We start from the raw sequence: 20,424 nt of genomic DNA, 5'->3' as shown, positions 1-20,424 counted from the left end.
CTCCCATACCATGTGGGCTGGCCAGGACAGCACAGCACGTTCATCCTGGCCCAGCCCCGCTTCCCCACCAACACCAAGCGCACGAGAGAGCCCCATTCCTGGACTTCAGTGATACCAACTGTAAGAGGGAATGTGACGCCAGCCCACCTGTCTGGAGCCCCGCTCTGCCGGTGGTTGTTCGGAGCCAGTTTCTCTCCTGTCCCAGTTCCAGCTCAGACAACCCTCTTACAAGGCAAATAAACACAACCTTCAAGTCCAAGAGTAGCTTCTTCAGTCTCACATTTCTACTCTCCTCCTTCCAGAGGAGGGAGGGATTAATTGCCACCAACTAGCAAATGCCAGTTCCCGGATAGTTCATGTCCTTCCTAAAGGGGTCTTGACTGGAAAGGAGCTGTGTGTTGTGGGGAGGCACGGGCGACAGCTGCCTCTGACTGTAAGGCAGCCCCACCTTTGGTCCCTCAGGATGACACAGGCATGCCCCCCCATTCCTGGGGGGCCTATCCTCTAGCTGCCATCTGTCAAGCACACAGATTTTTTTGTTCTGCCACCATCCACTTTGGTGCCACCACCCCCAGCCCCACAGTGCACCCCGTCTTTCCCTCCTGCCCCCTGCCTGAAGTAGACAGGAATAATACAGTGAAGGTGGATGGTAAACAGTGGAAAATCAAAGGAACAAGACGTGTGATCTATCCCTCTTGGCCCTCCCCCACTCCCCCGCCCTCCCTCCCAAATAAATAAATTAATGGGTCTAGGAATGTTCCCATACAAAGTTCTTTCCAACCAGCTCAACTCCTCTGGTCTTTTCGTTTTAAGTGAATCGTGAGACTCTTGCTACCTGGGAGCAGCTGCATTGACAGTCTCCCTACAGCTGCTCCTCAAAAAATAAAATAAAGTTGTGCCAGGGAGAAGCCAGGCTCCTGGCCTGACATCTGCTCTCATTTTGTTTGACGAAAACCCCACTGCAGTGCTCTGACCGCAGTAGTAGCAATACCAAATCAAAACCTTCCACCAAAACGTTCAGGCTCTGGAGACAGTCCCTGAACCCTGTTTGCCCCCGGCCTGCCCCAAGGGGCTGGAGCCAGGTTTCCCCAGCAGAGTGCGTGCGTGCGGCCCAGCCTGTGGCCGCTATAGACAGTCTTCACAGAGCGCCACCTGGCCCTTAATGAAGTCCCGGCAGGGGCAGATCCGCTGGCGCCCGGGGTGGGCACCCGCACAGCTGAACAGCAGGAGGTCACCTTGAAACACACAGTGCTTGTTCTTGGGGTCAAAGGAGGGCACCAGGATGTCCTTGGCCAGCTCTGAGCTTCGGCAGACCACCTCGTACCTGAAGAGGAAGACAAAGCACGTGGGGTGGCGATGAGGGGCCGTTCTCGCCACAAGCCCTGTCGGGCCGCCCTCCCGAGGGGCGAGGAGCACATCTGGTCCTCCCGTTCTGGGAATGAATGGCCGCCGGCCTCTGACCCGCCGACTGGCTGCCACTGGGCAACCAGGATCCAGAAAGGTGCGTGTGTGGGGGTGTGCGTGGGACGTGCGTTCCAGGCTGCTCCCTGAAGCAGTCCGTAATGGGATAAACTGGAAGCCGCTCAGTGGGGTGGATGGAGGCCCTGGTGAGAACCCTGTGCGCCTGCTCCTCTGCCGTCTCCTCAACAGCTGAACTGTCTGTGGGCTGGAGACCCTGGCGGCCTTGTTTTACACGGATCCCACCCTCTTGACTCCCCCATTAGACAGAGGCCTCACTCGGTGTCCAGGAATGGGCCCAATTCAGAGAAGGTGTAGGGTGCCAGGCAGAGCTGCGTTTCAGTCCCAGCTTCATCTCTTACATGCTGTGTGACCTGAACAAATGACTGAGCCTCTCTGTGGTTCAGTTTCCTCTTCTGTGAAATGGGGATAAAAATCCTTACCTCACAGGGGAGGTGCAGGAGTCACACGAGCGTGGGAGAGCTCCCAGCAGAGCCTCGCTCTGGGTAACACTAAGGGGCACCTGCTGTCACTGTAACAGTCATCACCATGACCACCCTACCCTGGCAGACACTGGTTGGGCCATGCCACCTTCCTCCCTTGCCCTATGTTGTGAATTTACACATGCCAACCGCTTCCATTTTGCTTTGTTCACAGAAGCCTTAATTTTTGCTGACACGGTGGGCACACAGGTAGGCAGCTCTGGGTTTCCCGCTGCTGCTGGAAAACTCCCAAACGCTGGGGGAAAGCATCACACTCCCATTACTCCTGTCCCCAGTTCCTCCAGCCCACTAACTGCCTGGCCTGTGCCTGCCCCCGGGTGATCCCCCCACCTGCTGGGGCTTCTGGTGAGTTTGCTGACAGCTCAGGAGGGTGGACCCTCTCTTATCTTACTCCTGCAGGCACCAGAGAGCTCTGCGACTTCTCTAAAGGCCCTAACACCTCTGGTCTTGGGTACCTGCTGGGAGATGGAGGCACCCAAAGGGTTAAGGTCAGGGACCATGAAGCCGAGGGCAGGAAGCAGAGGTATTAGGGATTTCCTTAAGGAAAACCGAGTCAGAGATTTGGGACTACCAGGTCCTTCACAGGATATCCCTGAGGCGAACCCACAGAAAGGGTCCCAGAGTATGACTGTCCATTAATGGTTTCCATATGGAATGTGACCTTCGGAAACAGGTTTATGCTTATGCTATTTATTTAGGTGAATTATGGCAGTTGCTGTGTCTTAACTCAAGCCATCTGCCTGGTACACTGCTAACCAGGAGCGTGGAAATTGCTATAACTAGTCTCAGACCTCATGGCAAAGGCTGTAGCTGTCGGGAGCCACAAAGAAACCCTCCTGCTCCTGCCACCAGTCACTGGGGCTCAGATGCCAGGCCCAGCCACCCATGTGTGAGCACAGCTCAACTGAGGCTGCAGTGGAAGAAGCCTTCCCAGGGACGATGTCCAAAGCCACCACTAAGTGCTCAGGCAGCAGATGTGCCCTGGAACCATAGGTGCCTCCTCAAAGGTTCTGCTGATAGGGTGCTGTGGACGCACATGGCTCCCATCACTTCTGGATGCCATCCAACACCTTAGCCCCCAGGGAGCTCTCTGTGTGCAGCTTCCTGTCCCTCAGCCCTGGATCCTCAGGAAGGCCACTCCGGCATCCTTACTTAACTAGTGAGCACAGTCATCAGAGAGGTGAGGTGACTTTCCCCAGTTGCTGGAGTGCATCCAGAAAGCAGCCCAGCAATGCTCAGTCCCCACGGCTAAGTCCCTCGCCTTTTCAGGATGTGCATGTCCCTGCTCCTGCCCCTCTGTTCCTGCGACGTCTGTGTCACACACTGCCTGTCCTACTCCCACTCAAGGCCCCTGGTGCAGCGTGCCCTTTCCTGTCTGCAGGCCCCTGCGGTGCCAACCTCTCCCCAGTGGGCCTAAACAGCTTCTCCTACAGGATGGGTGTGAGGCTTCAGAGCCCCTGGTTTACATTTTATGGTCCTTGAAGAATAAAATGGCAAAGCTCCCCCTTCCCATGGGACTGCCTGCTTCCTGGGAGGGCAGAAGACACCCATCCCTCCGGACACATGGAAGGACGCACACAGGATGAAGGGGTGGAAGCAGGGCCTGCCCGCTGGTCCTGCCCCTCCCACCTGTCCTGCCCTGGAGTTCCTTTCCTTCCCCACCCCTTTCCTGCTTATTCCCACCCCGTTTCCGCCGAGGTCCCTTAAACTCCCCCAGGATGACTCACTCAGGGCCACCTCCTTCCTTTCAAGCATGAAAGTGCTCACAGCCTAGACTTCACGGCCTGCAACTCCTCTTCTTCAAAAAGGCACCCCAAAGTCAATGATTTAATATTTTAGAAGATACAAGTTGGGAAGGTAGCAAAATTATAAACAAGGTCTTATACTTGAGACATGTTCCTATTCATGGGGCTGAAGTCCTCCCCCTCGGCCACGTGGACTCCAGCCCTTCCCAGGACCTCTGCCCTCCAGAACCCCCTGCCTTGGGTCAGGGTCAGGTCACATCTGAGCCATGCATGCTCTGTGCATGTGAGTCTGGTTCACCTCTCCAACACGTCTATCATGGCTGGCGTGATAGGAGCTCAAAGATAATGGCCTGAGTCCCTGATTCAAGACGGCAGCATGGGATGCCACAAAAGGCCTGATCTGTGTGATATAAATTCATCCTACACAACGAGGGGAGGTGGTTCTTCAAGAATGTGGACACCCAAACACTGAGAGGAGCTTAAGTGCAGAACCAGGCCCCAAGCTGGAGAAGAACAGCATGGTTGGTAGGAGCCTCTCAGGGCTAAATGGCTGTGCATGTGGCTGGGCCAGGGTTGCCTCATGCTGGGGAGGCACTCAACACACTGCCAGGTAGCTAGGGTTTTACATTATCAGCATTTACAGATGCAGGAATAAAGCATTCAATAGGGCTCTTACATTTGGAGAATTAATTTCAGGCAGCTTTACTGCAAAATTAGCATTCACTGCAGCCTCCTTGGCAGAAAACCCACATATCTACAATGGGGGTGGGAGCACCCTCACAGCACTGGGCCTGGCTGCAGGACAGCCCCACCCCAAAGCCTCTGCTGTCCTGGGCTCTGCACGGTAAGTACAGGTAGCCAGGGAGGGGCTGGCTTTTTCGGTCTTAGCCGGGTGGCCTTGGGCCTCCTCTGCTGCCCAAAATTCTCTGGGAGAAGACGCCCTTCTGCTCAGTCTTCAGCGTGAGTGGCACAGTAGCTCACTGTCACCCTATGTCCCCATTTGATAGGTGAGAAGATTGACAGAACAAAGCAAACTGGCCCACTGACACCCCTGCCTAGCTGAGGAGGGCTGTGCTGATGAGAAGAACGTTTGAGCTCCATTCCTGGGCTCAGCTTCTCATACTTCCTCCTCCAGAGGTGGGGCTGGGGACTGCACGGAGACAGTTTGTGTGTACAGTCCCTAGTCTATCCCCAGAGACTCCAGACTTCTGATACAAACAGACAGCAATACGTGGGGCTCTCAAAAAGCCACGTTTCTACAAGAGCTGTTCGCAAAGGGAGCGGATGGGACACACCTCCTGAAACCCTAGGAAATGGAAGCTTTTGGACCATTGTAGTCTTTCCATAAATATCAGACCACCACACCCTCTCACTGAGGTCTCACTGGTTGCAGGGCAGGTGCCACACTTTCTGCTGGCCAGGCTTTTGTTTTGATGGTAGATTCAAGGCAGCCTCTGAACCCAGTCTTTACATAAAAAGAATGGGGAACTAGAGCATTCCCCACACCCCGCTCAGGGGAGCTTCTCTGTACACCAATGCCAGAGGCCACGTTCTCTCTCCAAAAAGAGTTTTATACACATTTGAAAATAGTAAGACTTATAAACAACAGAAGGCCAGCTCAGACCACTGTGCAGAGAAAACCAGTGGCCAACAGTTCTAATAGGACGTAAAGCCAGTGTGAGCCGAGTCTGCTCCATCCCTAAATGTGTTCTTGGAGGGGGGAGCAGGACTGCTGCTCTCCTGAATAGCCAGGACTGGGAGGGCAAATCTCATAGGGGAAGCCTCCCAGTTACAGCCAAATGTTAGGGAAGGGAGGTTAGGTAATTAAGCAGTAGGTGGCCCAGGGGGGCTCCCAAAATTGGGAGCACAGGTTTTGCACTAATAGGGGACATGAGTTAGAGGCCAAAAGAAACCTCACCTGCAAACACCAAACTCAAAATGCCAGTGCAACGGGCAATGGATGGCTCCACTGCAAGTGCTGCAGGCAGGAGGGTGAAACTGCAAGCAGCACAGAAAGGCCCTCCTGCTTCAGCTCTGGCCTGGGTTCCAGGGCTGCACCCACCTCCCTGCTAAGGGACCTGGCAGAGTCAGGCCTGCTTACCGCCCTGGAATGCACCACACAGCAAAGGTGCTGGGATAAAGTGCAAACAGGGCCGGGGCTGCGGAAGGGGAATGTGGCTGTGAACAATTCTATGCCAGCTCCTTGCGTGTATTTCTCATTCCTTTCTGATTCCAGGGTCGAAGACTGTCACCTACCACCTGCACTGCTTAGACTCCACTAGGGGCCCCTGCGGAGCTGGCTTCTCCGAGGGGTGGGTCTATCCATGCTCATGGTTCCATGCCCATCTCCACTCCCATGGTTCATGGGTCTAACATGAGCAGCGTGAACACATCCCACAGTCTCTAAGCCCAGACACAGCATTGTTCACGCAAAGACAATAGTCCCATTCAAATTATAAAAATATCAGAATAGCAGGTGAATTCATCTACTTAACAATAAAAATGCTGGGTTTTCCTGGGTGGGAAAATACTGCAACCTGTCCCCCCTTTCCACACCTTATCCCAACAGCTCACAGATCTGGAAATGAAGACCCTGTCCCTCTCAATTAGACTCTGTGAGCAGGAGGTGGAGCACTGCCCCCCACCCACAGCACTTACTTCAGCATGTCCTTGTCCTTGTTGAGGTGCTGGAAGAAGGAAGGCTCACAGATGAGCTGGTTCTCCTGGCACACCTGCTTGCAGGACTGCCTGGGCTCAGCAAGCTTTACCTGCAGGGCACTGAGTGGGGGCCACATCACTTGTCCGTGGCAGAAGTCCTGGAATGACAATGAAGCCATCAGCCAATAGACCAAGGACTCAAGTGCGGATCCCCAGCCTGCCAAACAGTCCCAACAAGGGAGGTGCCTGATGTGACAGGAATACCGGGGTAGGATGCGGGAGCCAGACAGACTTGGGGTGATAACTGGGCTAGGCTAGAACAGCCCTGGGCCAGGTCCTCACCTGTCTACCCAGTGGACACAGCATCCCCCACACAGGGCTGGACGATGGGCGGTAACACATCACATGCACGGTGCCATGCCTGCTAGTCACAGTGGTTAGTCATTATCATAGCCAGCTAGCTAGTCAAGCCTCCACCCTTGAAGGCCCATCTCCAGGCAAATCTTCACCAGCTGCTTTGTTTGCTCTGCTCTAATTCCAAAGACATTTTCAGGGTCTACATAATTTGGCAGTTACCTACTATGGCACTGTTTAGTGGATGCTAGTTGCAGTGCTGAAGTGCAGGAGCACAGCAAGGAGCTGAAGGCGGCGCTGGCAGACCCTATAGCGGGTCCTGGCCTTGGTAGGACTCTGTGCTTGCTGGCTGGAAACAATTACAGTGCACACTAAGCTGGATCCTTAGTGGGGCGTGCTGAATGCAGTGAGACCTAGAGGGAGTGGGGGCAACCAGCACCTCCAAGGAAGAGCCAGGGCAGGCAGTGGGTCACCTGGGCAGCGGATGAACGAGCAGCCTGGCTGGTGGGCAGGAAGATGGAGTGGGGACAAGGAGAGGGCAGGCAAGGAGTGGGCAACTCTCTGACCTGGGGCCCCAGCTTTCATTTCCGCTGAGTAGGTCTCAGCGGTGCGGACTCATACACCACCGGCTCCAGAGCTTGCTCTGCCGACACGGTGTCCTTGGAGCCCTACCCCTGTTCCTCCGGATCCCAAGCTGCAGAAGGTGCAGTCTGAGCAGTAGGCACCGGAAGAGCCATGCGTGTTTATCTCCTCATGGGGCAGGCTAGCCCTCAGCAGTGCCTAGTGGGGAGTGTCCCGGGCTCTGGATTCCACTTGCAGGAATTTACTCCACGAAGAAGCCAACCCAGGGCACAGAGTGCTACAGCAGTATAATACCAAAAAATGCAGCAGGTTTCTATGCACTGACATGGAAACATCCCCAGGACTACTGAGAAGTGAGAGTAGCAGATGAAGGATGGCAGACACTGTGTTTCCATTTGTGTCAAGCAAAGAAGAGAAAACAGACACATAGAAACATGTATAGGCTCCCACAAGAATACCCCTGGTTGGGAAAGGGAGTAACAGGGTCAGCAGGGGCAAGGAAATTTACTTTTCACTGTATGTCCCTCTGGAATATTTTATTTTTCCTCATGTTTCCTTTCCCCCACTCTGTGTGGAGAAGAGCTGATTAATAATCTCAGGGCCTGGGTCTCCCAGAACTGGGCAGGCAGAGGGCCCGTTTCTTGCTCTACCCTATCTGTCACTGGGAGTGCTGCAGGAGGACCGTATCTGCCCCATCCCCTCACAGGGAGGTGCATGCAGCCACGTGGCCCTTCTGCATTGCTTGTGTTGCTTTTTTAACCTGTGCTTATATTACTTTTAGTGAATAAAGAAAACCACGAATTGCAAAGCGAAATGTACTCCAGGCTCTGCAGGCAGCTGGCTCTGAGGGTCTAGTCAGCCTTCTTTGCTGACTGTGAGCCTTTGGGTGAAATAACGTCCTGAGGCCTCAATCTCCTCATCAGAGAAAATGAAGATGCTGCCACTGCTCATTCCCTGTAGCTCCTGCTTCGCCTCCTTCCTGAAAGGGGCGCATGCTGACGAAGGCCAGTAGTGAGCGCTCAGTGCTGGCCCCTGCTCCAGGCTCCTCAGAGCAGGGATGGGGCCCCCAGAGTGAGGCGGACCCACTGTCGGCTCCACGTCACAGGATCCTGTGAGGAGGGGATGCAACTGTCTGGGCCTGAGTGAGCTTGGCGGTTAACAAACCCTTCACTGCACAGCTGGGAGAAAACCTGGAATATGGATTCCTATCAGCTGAAAATGGGATTCTTAAGAGTAATTCAAAGGTGAGAGGAATATTCTAGACTAGTTAGAGATTCCGGATTCAGCTTCATTTTCTGAAAGGAAGCAGAAGACCCTTATTTGCCTCATCAGATTCGTGATGATACTGTGCACAATTCAGGTGCTTACTAAGGGTGACGGCGTGGCCATACAGACCCGGTGGAGACACGGTGTTCGCTGGCAGCTGTCACTGTTACCTGGAGCATATGGGAGCTTGCTGGCTTGCCTTTTACACTCTGCCCATCCCATGAGGATGGCTGCCATCAGATAGAAAGAAGAAAAGACAATGATGAATGTAGTTATTGTTGCTCAGAGCTGAGGGCGTGGACAGACATTTGGATACAGTAAATGTTGCTCTTTTGTTGTTTGTCCTTCTGGCTAGTTAATACAAGCAACCTTGCCTATAATTCTTCAGGAGCAATCTGATAATCTCCATAGCCATTAACTATAGAACAAAGAGATTTTAAATCCAGTGTATACCAAAGTGCATAATCAGTCAGGCTAACATCAAAGAAATCCAGATCAGATTGATTGTCTACATCAGTAGAAGCCAAGTGAGAATTTTTCTCTTTGCTTCCAGGACTTAGCCTGGCCCAGCCCTGGATTAGGCTGGGAAGCTGGAAGCCCACAACAGCTGAAGGCTCAAACTTTGGCTTCCAGAGCTTATGGAAAGACCACAGAATGTTTCTTCTTATGTGACAACTACAGGCAGAGCTGAGGGTATCACCACACCCAGTGAGTCTGGCAGAGTCATAAGAAACTGCTTCTTATTCATTCTCAGCATTGTGTGGTATGTGAAGCAGCCAAAGGGGTACAACCGAAATGAAGAGAAAGATTCTGCTGTTGGATGAGGAGGTGATGCAGCCAAGACTGTGCTTCATGTCAGGCCAGCTGTGAAGCTCTTCCACCAGGGAGCTTGGGGCGTTTGCCACCATCTGGTCTTGCCTCCACACCTGGATGAATAGTTTTACTGTTAGAGTCAGGGTCCAGCTCTAATGTGTGGGCAATAGATTGAGCTTCAGGGTTGCGGGGTTGATTCTGATGAAGGGTCAGATCCAGGGGACAGGGCTAGGGTTTATGTTTAGGTGTTCTATAAGGTGTAAGGACAGGATATGTTTATGGTTACAGTGAGGATCCGGCTCTGATGTGAGGGCGGGGGTGAGACTGAGCTTCAGGTTTATGGTGAGGAGTGGGTGATGTCGATGGTGACTGCAGAGAGTGGTGCTCACACACTGTGTAAGGGGTGGAGCTGGGCGGAAGGCTGGCAAACAGCAGGTGCTCCACTGATGCTCACCAGCCTCTGAGGAGGGGCTGCCTGTAGCCTGTGCAGAGGCTGGACGCACTGCAGGCCTGGCATCTACAAAAGCCAGGGCTGGCCTGGAAAAGTGCCCTGCACCTTGCTTCAACCACGGCAGGATATGCTGCATGGTGGACTCGCCCCATTTGCTCATTTCTTAGTAAGCCACTTGAGGCTCTCTTCAACAGGTGAGTTTGGTTCAGTCACACAGGAGAAAGGGCCCGTCAGGCTTGCTTGCGGCCCACTGGGGGCTGGTCCGGCATCTCTCAGCAGTCTGTTTTGGGGGTCAGTAGGACCAGAAATAGTAAGAATAGCAGCAGCACCTTCTTAAGGCTTAGAACTAACTGGAAGCTTGAAGGTGGTAAAACTGAAGAGAGGCCTAAAGGTGTCCCTGCTCAGCATGCCACCAGGTTAAGGCAGGAGGGAGCAGGGGGAGCGGGCTTCTGATTCTGGCCCCAGCTGTAGGACTTCACAGATGTCCCTCAAGCTCTCTGTGCCTGCTTTCACATCTAAGGGGAAGGCTGGAGGTCTTCTGCGTCATTCAGCCTCAGCACAGGCACTGCCAACTTGCCTTGTCTCCTCGCCGTAAACACTCACTTACCGATTCATTCATGCAACAAAATATTTGCTAAGAAGCACAAAGGTATAAGTGTTAAGAGCTTGGATTTGAACTTCACTCCTCCATTTACCAGCTGAATGATCTGGGCTAGTCGTGTAATCGTTCTGTTCTTCAGTTTTCTCCTAAAATGAAGAACTTATCTATTCCTACCTCACATAAAAGGGGATTCGGTTAATTATACAGGGGTCCCCTCTTATCCAAGGTTTTGCCTTCCATGGTTTCTGTTACCCATGGTCAACCGCAGTCTGGAAGCAGATGATCTGCCTTTGGATATATCATCACCAGGTCCGTGGCAGCCTGATGCTGTGTTGCAATGCCTACATCATTCATCTTCCTCATGTCATCACATAGGAAGTTTATCATCTCACATAAGAAGAAAGGGGGTGAGAACAATACGGTATTTTGAGAGACCACATTCATATAACTTTCATTATAGTATAATTATTCTACTTTATTATTACCTATCAATATCTTACTGTGCCTAATTTACAACTTATAAATTAAACTTTATCATATGTATGGGAAGGAAGACCATAAGCATAGGAAAAAACAGTATATATAGGACTCAATACCATCCACTGAGGGTTTTGGAACATATTCTCCTGGGATAAGAGGGGACTACTATAATGTATAGGTGCTAAAAAAAGTGCCTAATAGGAATACACCATCTGTGGGTTGGCTCTTACTATGTGCAAGGGACTTGTGTAGGCCTTGGGAATGACTGGGTGAAAAAAAAGAGAAGCCAAAACATGTGCCTTTATAGAGCTTATATTCAATGAGGGAGACAGAAGAACCCAATGAATAAGCTTTATATAATGTTTACAAGGTGTTAAGTGTCCCAGGAAAGACTGAAGTAAGGAAAAAGGATCAAGACTGGGGCAGAGGGTATGCAGATAAGGCATTACTGAGAAGGTGGCATTTGAGAAAAGACCCGAGGAAGTCATGCACCTGGGAGGGGCATCCTGGGCAGAGGCAGGCCAAGACCAGAGGCTCTGACAACGGAGTGTCTAGCATGTTCCAGGAGGGGTACAGCGTTCCACAGGGCTGGACCCGAGTGTGTGTGTGTGTTAGGGGCCAGATGGAGGAGGAGACTCGGTCTGGGAGGTTTCACACATAGAGCTTTGTGGGCCCACTTCAAGCTTTGCTTTTCCCTTGAAGTGGGATGGAAGACAGTGGAGAGTTACAGGCAGAGGAGTGACAGGATTTGCTGCACTGAGAAGAGATGGCAGAGGCAGAAAGACAGTTAGGAAGCTCTGCAAAGTGCAGGGGACAGAATGGCCTCAGGCCAGATCCATGCTTCTTAGTTCAACAAATCTCTATCAAACACTCATATCTTATGTTGGCTTTGAAGAATTTCTGATTCACCCACTCAAAACTTTACAAAAGACTATTACTGAAGCCCATGCTGGGTGCTGGACATATGAACATGAATGAGATTGAGCACTGAGCTTTTGAGCCCAGAAACTGTCTAATAAGGGATGACAACATTTAAAAAGTTACAGAGGGGGGCGGAGCCAAGATGGCGGCGTGAGTAGAGCAGTGGAAATCTCCTCCCAAAAACACATAGAGCTATGAAAATATAACAAAGAAAAATCTTCCTAAAATAGAGACCACAGGACACAGGACAACATCCAGACCACATCCACACCTGCAAGAACCCAGCGCCTTGTGAAGGGGGTAAGATACAAGCCCCAGCCCGGCGGGACCCGAGCGCCCCTCCCCCAGGCTCCCGGCGGGTGGAGAGAAACCGGAGCGGTTTTTTTTTTTTTTTTTTTTTTGGCGAGCGCTTTTTGGAAGCCTTAGAGGGACGGGCCCCCGTTGCTGGGGAGGCAGGGTGGCGGGACCGGTGAGGAGGTGCCTGGGAACAGTGCCGGAGGACAAAGAATATCCCGCGTTTCTCCCTGCGAGACCTGGGGGCGGGTGCCTGAGACCGGTGCCTGAGGACGGAGGAGGTCGCGCGTTTTTCCCCTTTTTTTTTTTTCTCTTTTTGGCGAGCGCTTTTTGGAAGCCTTGAAGGGACGGGGACCCCAGTGCTAGGGAGGCATGGTGGCGGGACTGGTGAGCGGGTGGCTGGGACCAGCGCCTGAGGACAAAGAATATCCCCCGTTTTTCCCTGCGGGACTGGTGGGCGGGTGCCTGAGACCGGCACTTGAGGGCAGAGGAAATCGCGCGTTTTTCCCCTTTTTTTTTTCTCTTTTCTGCGAGTGCTTTTTGGAAGCCTAAAAGGGACAGGGACCCCGGTGCTAGGGAGGCAGGGCGGCGGGACTGGTGAGCGGGTGCCTGGGACCGGCACCTGAGGACAAAGAATATCCCGCGTTTTTCCCTGTGGGACCGGTGGGTGGGTGCCTGAGACCGGCACCTGAGGACGGAAGAAATCGCGCGTTTTTCCCCTTTTTTTTCTCTCTTTTTGCCGAGTGCTTTTTGGAAGCCTTGAAGGGACAGGGACCCCGGTGCTAGGGAGGCAGGGCGGCGGGACTAGGGAGACAGGGCAGCAGGACCGGTGAGCGGGTGCGTGGGACCAGTGCCTGAGGACAAAGAATATTGAGCGTTCCTTCCCTGCGGGACCGGTGGGTGGGTGCTTTTTGGAAGCCTTGAAAGGACAGGGACCCTGGTGCTAGGGAGACAGGGCAGCAGGACCAGTGAGCGGGTGCGTGGGACCAGTGCCTGAGGACAAAGAATATTGAGCGTTCCTTCCCTGCGGGACCGGTGGGTGGGTGCTTTTTGGAAGCCTTGAAAGGACAGGGACCCTGGTGCTAGGGAGACAGGGCAGCAGGACCAGTGAGCGGGTGCCTGGGACCAGTGCCTGAGGACAAAGAATATTGAGCGTTCCTTCCCTGCGGGACCGGTGGGTGGGTGCTTTTTGGAAGCCTTGAAAGGACAGGGACCCTGGTGCTAGGGAGACAGGGCAGCAGGACCAGTGAGCGGGTGCCTGGGACCGGCACCTGAGGACAAAAAAAAAAAAAAAAAAAAATCGCTTGTTTTTTCCTTTTTTTTCCTTTTTTTTTTCTCTTTGTTTCTGTTCCCTCTCTCATTGTTGCTGCTGTTGTTTTGGTTTGGAGAGTGCTTTTTGGAAATCTTAAAGGGGCAGGACAGGTCACTTAGACCAGAAGCAGGGAATCTGGGGATCTCTGGGCACTCTAACCCCCTGGGCAGCAGGGAGCACAGAGGCCCCTTACGGAGATAAATAGTCTCCTGGCTGCTCCCCCTCCAACGGGGCTCCACCATTTTGGAGGAACAGCCCCAGCCAGGCCAAGCCCACAGCAACAGCGGAGATAAACCCCAAAGCAACTGGGCAGGAAGCAGAAGCCCTGTCTGCGCACAGCTGCCCAGCACAAGCAACTAGAGGTCGCTATTCTCCCAGGAAAAGGCTACAAAACAACAAGAAGGGAAGCTCTTCCAGCGGTCACTTGTACCAGCTCTGCAAACTATCTCTATCACCATGAAAAGGCAAAACTACAGGCAGACAAAGATCACAGAGACAACACCTGAGAAGGAGACAGACCTAACTAGTCTTCCTGAAAAAGAATTCAAAATAAAAATCATGAACATGCTGACAGAGATGCAGAAAAAAATGCAAGAGCAATGGGATGAGATGCAGAGAAAAATGCAAGAGCAGTGGGATGAAGTCCGGAAGGAGATCACAGATGCCAGGAAAGAGATCACAGAAGTGAAACAATCCCTGGAAGGATTTATAAGCAGAATGGATAAGATGCAAGAGGCCATTGAAGGAATAGAAGCCAGAGAACAGGAACGTATAGAAGCTGACATAGAGAGAGATAAAAGGATCTCCAGGAATGAAACAACACTAAGAGAAATATGTGACCAATACAAAAGGAAAAACATTCGTATTATAGGGATACCAGAAGAGGAAGAAAGAGGAAAAGGGATAGAAAGTGTCTTTGAAGAAATAATTGCTGAAAACTTCCCCAAACTGGGGGAGGAAATAATCGAACAGACCATGGAATTATACAAAACCCCCAACAGAAAGGATCCAAGGAGGACAACACCAAGACACATAATAATTAAAATGGCAAGGATCAAGGACAAGGAAAGAGTTTTAAAGGCAGCTAGAGAGAAAAAGGTCACCTATAAAGGAAAACCAATCAGGCTAACATCAGACTTCTCAACAGAAACCCTACAGGCCAGAAGAGAATGGCATGATATACTTAATGCAATGAAACAGAAGGGCCTTGAACCAAGGATACTGTATCCAGCACGACTATCATTTAAATATGATGGTGGGATCAAACAATTCCCAGACAAGCAAAAGCTGAGGGAATTTGCTTCCCACAAACCACCTCTACAGGGCATCCTACAGGGACTGCTCTAGATGGGAGCACCCCTAAAAAGAGCACAGAACAAAACACACAACATATGAAGAATGGAGGAGGAGGAATAAGAAGGGAGAGAAGAAAAGACTCTCCAGACAGTGTATATAACAGCTCAATAAGCGAGCTAAGTTAGGCAGTAAGATACTAAAGAAGCTAACCTTGAACCTTTGGTAACCACGAATCTAAAGCCTGCAATGGCAATAAGTACATATCTTTCAATAGTCACCCTAAATGTAAATGGACTTAATGCACCAATCAAAAGACATAGAGTAATAGAATGGATAAAAAAGCAAGACCCATCTATATGCTGCTTACAAGAAACTCACCTTAAACCCAAAGATAAGCATAGACTAAAAGTCAAGGGATGGAAAAACATATTTCAGGCAAACAACAGTGAGAAGAAAGCAGGGGTTGCAGTACTAATATCAGACAAAATAGACTTCAAAACAAAGAAAGTAACAAGAGATAAAGAAGGCCACTACATAATGATAAAGGGCTTAGTCCAACAAGAGGATATAACCATTCTAAATATATATGCACCCAATACAGGAGCACCAGCATATGTGAAGCAAATACTAACAGAACTAAAGAGGGAAATAGACTGCAATGCATTCATTGTAGGAGACTTCAACACACCACTCACCCCAAAGGATAGATCCACCGGGCAGAAAATAAGTAAAGACACACAGGCACTGAACAACACACTAGAACAGATGGACCTAATAGACATCTATAGAACTTTACATCCAAAAGCAACAGGATATACATTCTTCTCAAGTGCACATGGAACATTCTCCAGAATAGACCACATACTAGCTCACAAAAAGAGCCTCAGTAAATTCCACAATATTGAAATTCTACCAACCAATTTTTCAGACCACAAAGGTATGAAAGTAGAAATAAATTCTACAAAGAAAACAAAAAGGCTCACAAACACATGGAGGCTTAACAACATGCTACTAAATAATCAATGGATCAATGAACAAATCAAAATAGAGATCAAGGAATATATAGAAACAAATGACAACAACAACACTAAGCCCCAACTTCTGTGGGATGCAGCGAAAGCAGTCTTAAGAGGAAAGTATATAGCAATCCAGGCACACTTGAAGAAGGAAGAACAATCCCAAATGAATAGTCTAACATCACAACTATTAAAACTGGAAAAAGAAGAACAAATGAGGCCTAAAGTCAGCAGAAGGAGGGACATAATAAAGATCAGAGAAGAAATAAACAAAATTGAGAAGAATAAAACAATAGCAAAAATCAACGAAACCAAGAGCTGGTTCTTTGAGAAAATAAACAAAATAGATAAGCCTCTAGCCAAACTTATTAAGAGAAAAAGAGAATCAACACAAATCAACAGAATCAGAAATGAGAATGGAAAAATCACGACAGACTCCACAGAAATACAAAGAATTATTAAAGACTACTATGAAAACCTATATGCCAACAAGCTGGAAAACCTAGAAGAAATGGACAACTTCCTAGAAAAATACAACCTCCCAAGACTGACCAAGGAAGAAACACAAAAGTTAAACAAACCAATTACAAGCAAAGAAATTGAAACAGTAATCAAAAAACTACCCAAGAACAAAACCCCGGGGCCGGACGGATTTACCTCGGAATTTTATCAGACACACAGAGAAGACATAATACCCATTCTCCTTAAAGTGTTCCACAAAATAGAAGAAGAGGGAATACTCCCAAACTCATTCTGTGAAGCCAACATCACCCTAATACCAAAACCAGGAAAAGACCCCACCAAAAAAGAAAATTACAGACCAATATCCCTGATGAATGTAGATGCAAAAATACTCAATAAAATATTAGCAAACAGAATTCAACAGTATATCAAAAGGATCATACACCATGACCAAGTGGGGTTCATCCCAGGGATGCAAGGATGGTACAACATTCGAAAATCCATCAACATCATCCACCACATCAACAAAAAGAAAGACAAAAACCACATGATCATCTCCATAGATGCTGAAAAAGCATTTGACAAAATTCAACATCCATTCATGATAAAAACTCTCAGCAAAATGGGAATAGAGGGCAAGTACCTCAACATAATAAAGGCCATATATGATAAACCCACAGCCAGCATTATACTGAACAGCGAGAAGCTGAAAGCATTTCCACTGAGATCGGGAACCAGACAGGGATGCCCACTCTCCCCACTGTTATTTAACATAGTACTGGAGGTCCTAGCCACGGCAATCAGACAAAACAAAGAAATACAAGGAATCCAGATTGGTAAAGAAGAAGTTAAACTGTCACTATTTGCAGATGATATGATACTGTACATAAAAAACCCTAAAGACTCCACTCCAAAACTACTAGAACTGATATCGGAATACAGCAAAGTTGCAGGATACAAAATCAACACACAGAAATCTGTAGCTTTCCTATACACTAACAACGAATCAATAGAAAGAGAAATCAGGAAAACAATTCCATTCACCATTGCATCAAAAAGAATAAAATACCTAGGAATAAACCTAACCAAGGAAGTGAAAGACTTATACTCTGAAAACTACAAGTCACTCTTAAGAGAAATTAAAGGGGACACTAATAAATGGAAACTCATCCCATGCTCATGGCTAGGAAGAATTAATATCGTCAAAATGGCCATCCTGCCGAAAGCAATATACAAATTTGATGCAATCCCTCTCAAATTACCAGCAACATTCTTCAATGAATTGGAACAAATAATTCAAAAATTCATATGGAAACACCAAAGACCCCGAATAGCCAAAGCAATCCTGAAAAAGAAGAATAAAGTAGGGGGGATCTCACTCCCCAACTTCAAGCTCTACTACAAAGCCATAGTAATCAAGACAATTTGGTACTGGCACAAGAACAGAGCCACAGACCAGTGGAACAGATTAGAGACCCCAGAAATTAACCCAAACATATATGGTCAATTAATATTTGATAAAGGAGCCATGGACATACAATGGCAAAATGACAGTCTCTTCAACAGATGGTGCTGGCAAAACTGGACAGCTACATGTAGGAGAATGAAACTGGACCATTGTCTAACCCCATATACAAAGGTAAACTCAAAATGGATCAAAGACCTGAATGTAAGTCACGAAACCATTAAACTCTTGGAAAAAAACATAGGCAAAAACCTCTTAGATATAAACATGAGTGATCTCTTCTTGAACATATCTCCCCGGGCAAGGAAAACAACAGCAAAAATGAGCAAGTGGGACTACATTAAGCTGAAAAGCTTCTGTACAGCGAAAGACACCATCAATAGAACAAAAAGGAACCCTACAGTATGGGAGAATATATTTGAAAATGACAGATCTGATAAAGGCTTGACGTCCAGAATATATAAAGAGCTCACACGCCTCAACAAACAAAAAACAAATAACCCAATTAAAAAATGGGCAGAGGAACTGAACAGACAGTTCTCCAAAAAAGAAATACAGGTGGCCAAGAGACACATGAAAAGATGCTCCACATCGCTAATTATCAGAGAAATGCAAATTAAAACTACAATGAGGTATCACCTCACACCAGTAAGGATAGCTGCCATCCAAAAGACAAACAACAACAAATGTTGGCGAGGCTGTGGAGAAAGGGGAACCCTCCTACACTGCTGGTGGGAATGTAAATTAGTTCAACCATTGTGGAAAGCAGTATGGAGGTGCATCAAAATGCTCAAAACAGACCTACCATTTGACCCAGGAATTCCACTCCTAGGAATTTACCCTAAGAACGCAGCAATCAAGTTTGAGAAAGACAGATGCACTCCTATGTTTATCGCAGCACTATTTACAATAGCCAAGAATTGGAAGCAACCTAAATGTCCATCTGTAGATGAATGGATAAAGAAGATGTGGTACATATACACAATGGAATACTACTCAGCCATAAGAAGTGGAAAAATCCAACCATTTGCAGCAACATGGATGGAGCTGGAGAGTATTATGCTCAGTGAAATAAGCCAAGCAGAGAAAGAGAAATACCAAATGATTTCACTCATCTGAGGAGTATAGGAACAAAGGAAAAACTGAAGGAACAAAACAGCAGCAGAATTACAGAACCCAAAAATGGACTAACAGGTACCAAAGGGAAAGGAACTGGGGAGGATGGGTGGGCAGGGAGGGATAAGGGGGGGGAAGAAGAAGGGGGGTATTAAGATTAGCATGCATGGGGGGGAGGGAGAAAGGGGAGGGTGGGCTGCACAACACAGAGAGGACAAGTAGTGACTCTACCACATTTTGCTAAGCTGATGGACAGTAACCGTAATGTGGTTGTTAGGGGGGACCTGATATAGGGGAGAGCATAGTAAACATAGTATTCTTCAGGTAAGTGTAGATTAAAAATTTAAAAAAAAAAAAGAAAGAAAGAAAGAAAAGGGGGATTACTCCTTAACAGGATAAAACTATTGGTAAATCAAAGATCAACGCATGCTTTAAATATCCTTAATGTTGATCACTTAAAGGGTGTCAGATGATCAGCTATGGAGGTACTCTTTTCTGATAATATTCCTTTCTCTTAATTAAAAAAAAAAAAAGAAAGCAGTTACTGTGTGCTGACCTCCAATGAGTTCTGCACAGTGGTATAGAGGGCATGTCAAAGTGTGGGCAAAGGGTCTGTTTGTTTCTACGCAGAAGATCAAGGCCTAGCTTGGATACCCAGAAAATGAACTAAGATACGATATGAGGAGGAGCTTCCGGCATCAGCACTCTCTGGAGGACTCGTGCCAGGGGATGATCATCAAAAAGCCTCCACAGGGATCCGGACGATGCTGCGGTTGTGGCTGCATCCAGCCCACCGTCTCCTGGACTTGCCATAAGAAGGAGGAGGGAGATGTCTAGGCTGGCATGTGCATACAGTGAGACAACGAATTTGACTGGATCTGTACTGTTGGAACTCAACCAGGAGTTGGGAGGGGTGCAAGTTGTAGCACCCCAAAATCTCATGACTATAGACTATCTATGGTTAAAAGAACATATGGGATGTGAACAGATCCCAGAAATGGGCTGCTTTAATTTGTCTGATGGTTCAAGTACAGTTGGACAATATCCATCATATCATAGATAAATTTTCACAAATGCCTAGGGTGCCTAAATGGTTTTCTTGGCTTCACTGGAGATGGCTGGTAATTATAGATTTGCTTTGTTTATGTCACCGTATTCCTATTATGTTAGTATGTGTGTGCAAATTAGTTAGTAGTTTAAAACCTATACATACTTAAGGTACTATACAAGAAGATATGTCAAAGAAATAATCAATCCTCCCAAGTTTCCTTCATATGCTACATCTATAGCTTTTCTTCTTCCTTCCTAATTACAAACCTTAAACAGAATTCGTGCCTCATATCGAATTTACCGAGTATCATAATTCCTCCAGGTGGTAAAGATACCTCGAGACAAGTGCTGGGCATAGAAGCCACAGGGCATAAATCTGCAAAGAAGTAAAAAGCTAACCTTTGCAAACAATATGGCTTCTCTCTCACTTACCAACTTTACATTTCCCTGTATGGCCCCGGAAGATGACTGGTTAGCCAGAGACGGGTAAGATTCCTCAAGGGAGGAACAACCTAAGACAGGCACAGTCGCAGGGGGGCCATCAGGTGAGAATTTGGGGATCAACAGAGGTGAGGCTCAGA

At 48.6% G+C, this 20,424-nt stretch overlaps 1 protein-coding gene across 5 annotated transcripts in view; it reads right to left on the bottom strand.

Moving 5' to 3' along the window:
* Positions 1–729: 729 nt before the first annotated feature.
* Positions 730–20,424, bottom strand: part of MGAT5 (alpha-1,6-mannosylglycoprotein 6-beta-N-acetylglucosaminyltransferase) — a 362,412-nt gene continuing 342,717 nt past the window's right edge. For all 5 annotated transcript variants that reach the window (XM_037017057.2, XM_037017059.2, XM_037017058.2 and 2 more), the window contains 2 exons: positions 6,365–6,522; positions 730–1,324 (listed from right to left, as the gene is read on the bottom strand). In XM_037017057.2, the coding sequence (XP_036872952.1) occupies positions 1,126–1,324; positions 6,365–6,522 (357 nt within the window). In that variant the 3' untranslated portion in view covers positions 730–1,125. The remainder of the gene's footprint in view (positions 1,325–6,364; positions 6,523–20,424) is intronic.

The sequence above is a fragment of the Manis javanica genome, chromosome 7 (genome assembly GCF_040802235.1).
Source record: "Manis javanica isolate MJ-LG chromosome 7, MJ_LKY, whole genome shotgun sequence".
NCBI classification, from domain to species: Eukaryota; Metazoa; Chordata; class Mammalia; order Pholidota; family Manidae; genus Manis; species Manis javanica.
The sequence above is the reverse complement of the archived record's forward strand: the minus strand, read 5'-3'. Positions and strand labels throughout refer to the sequence as shown.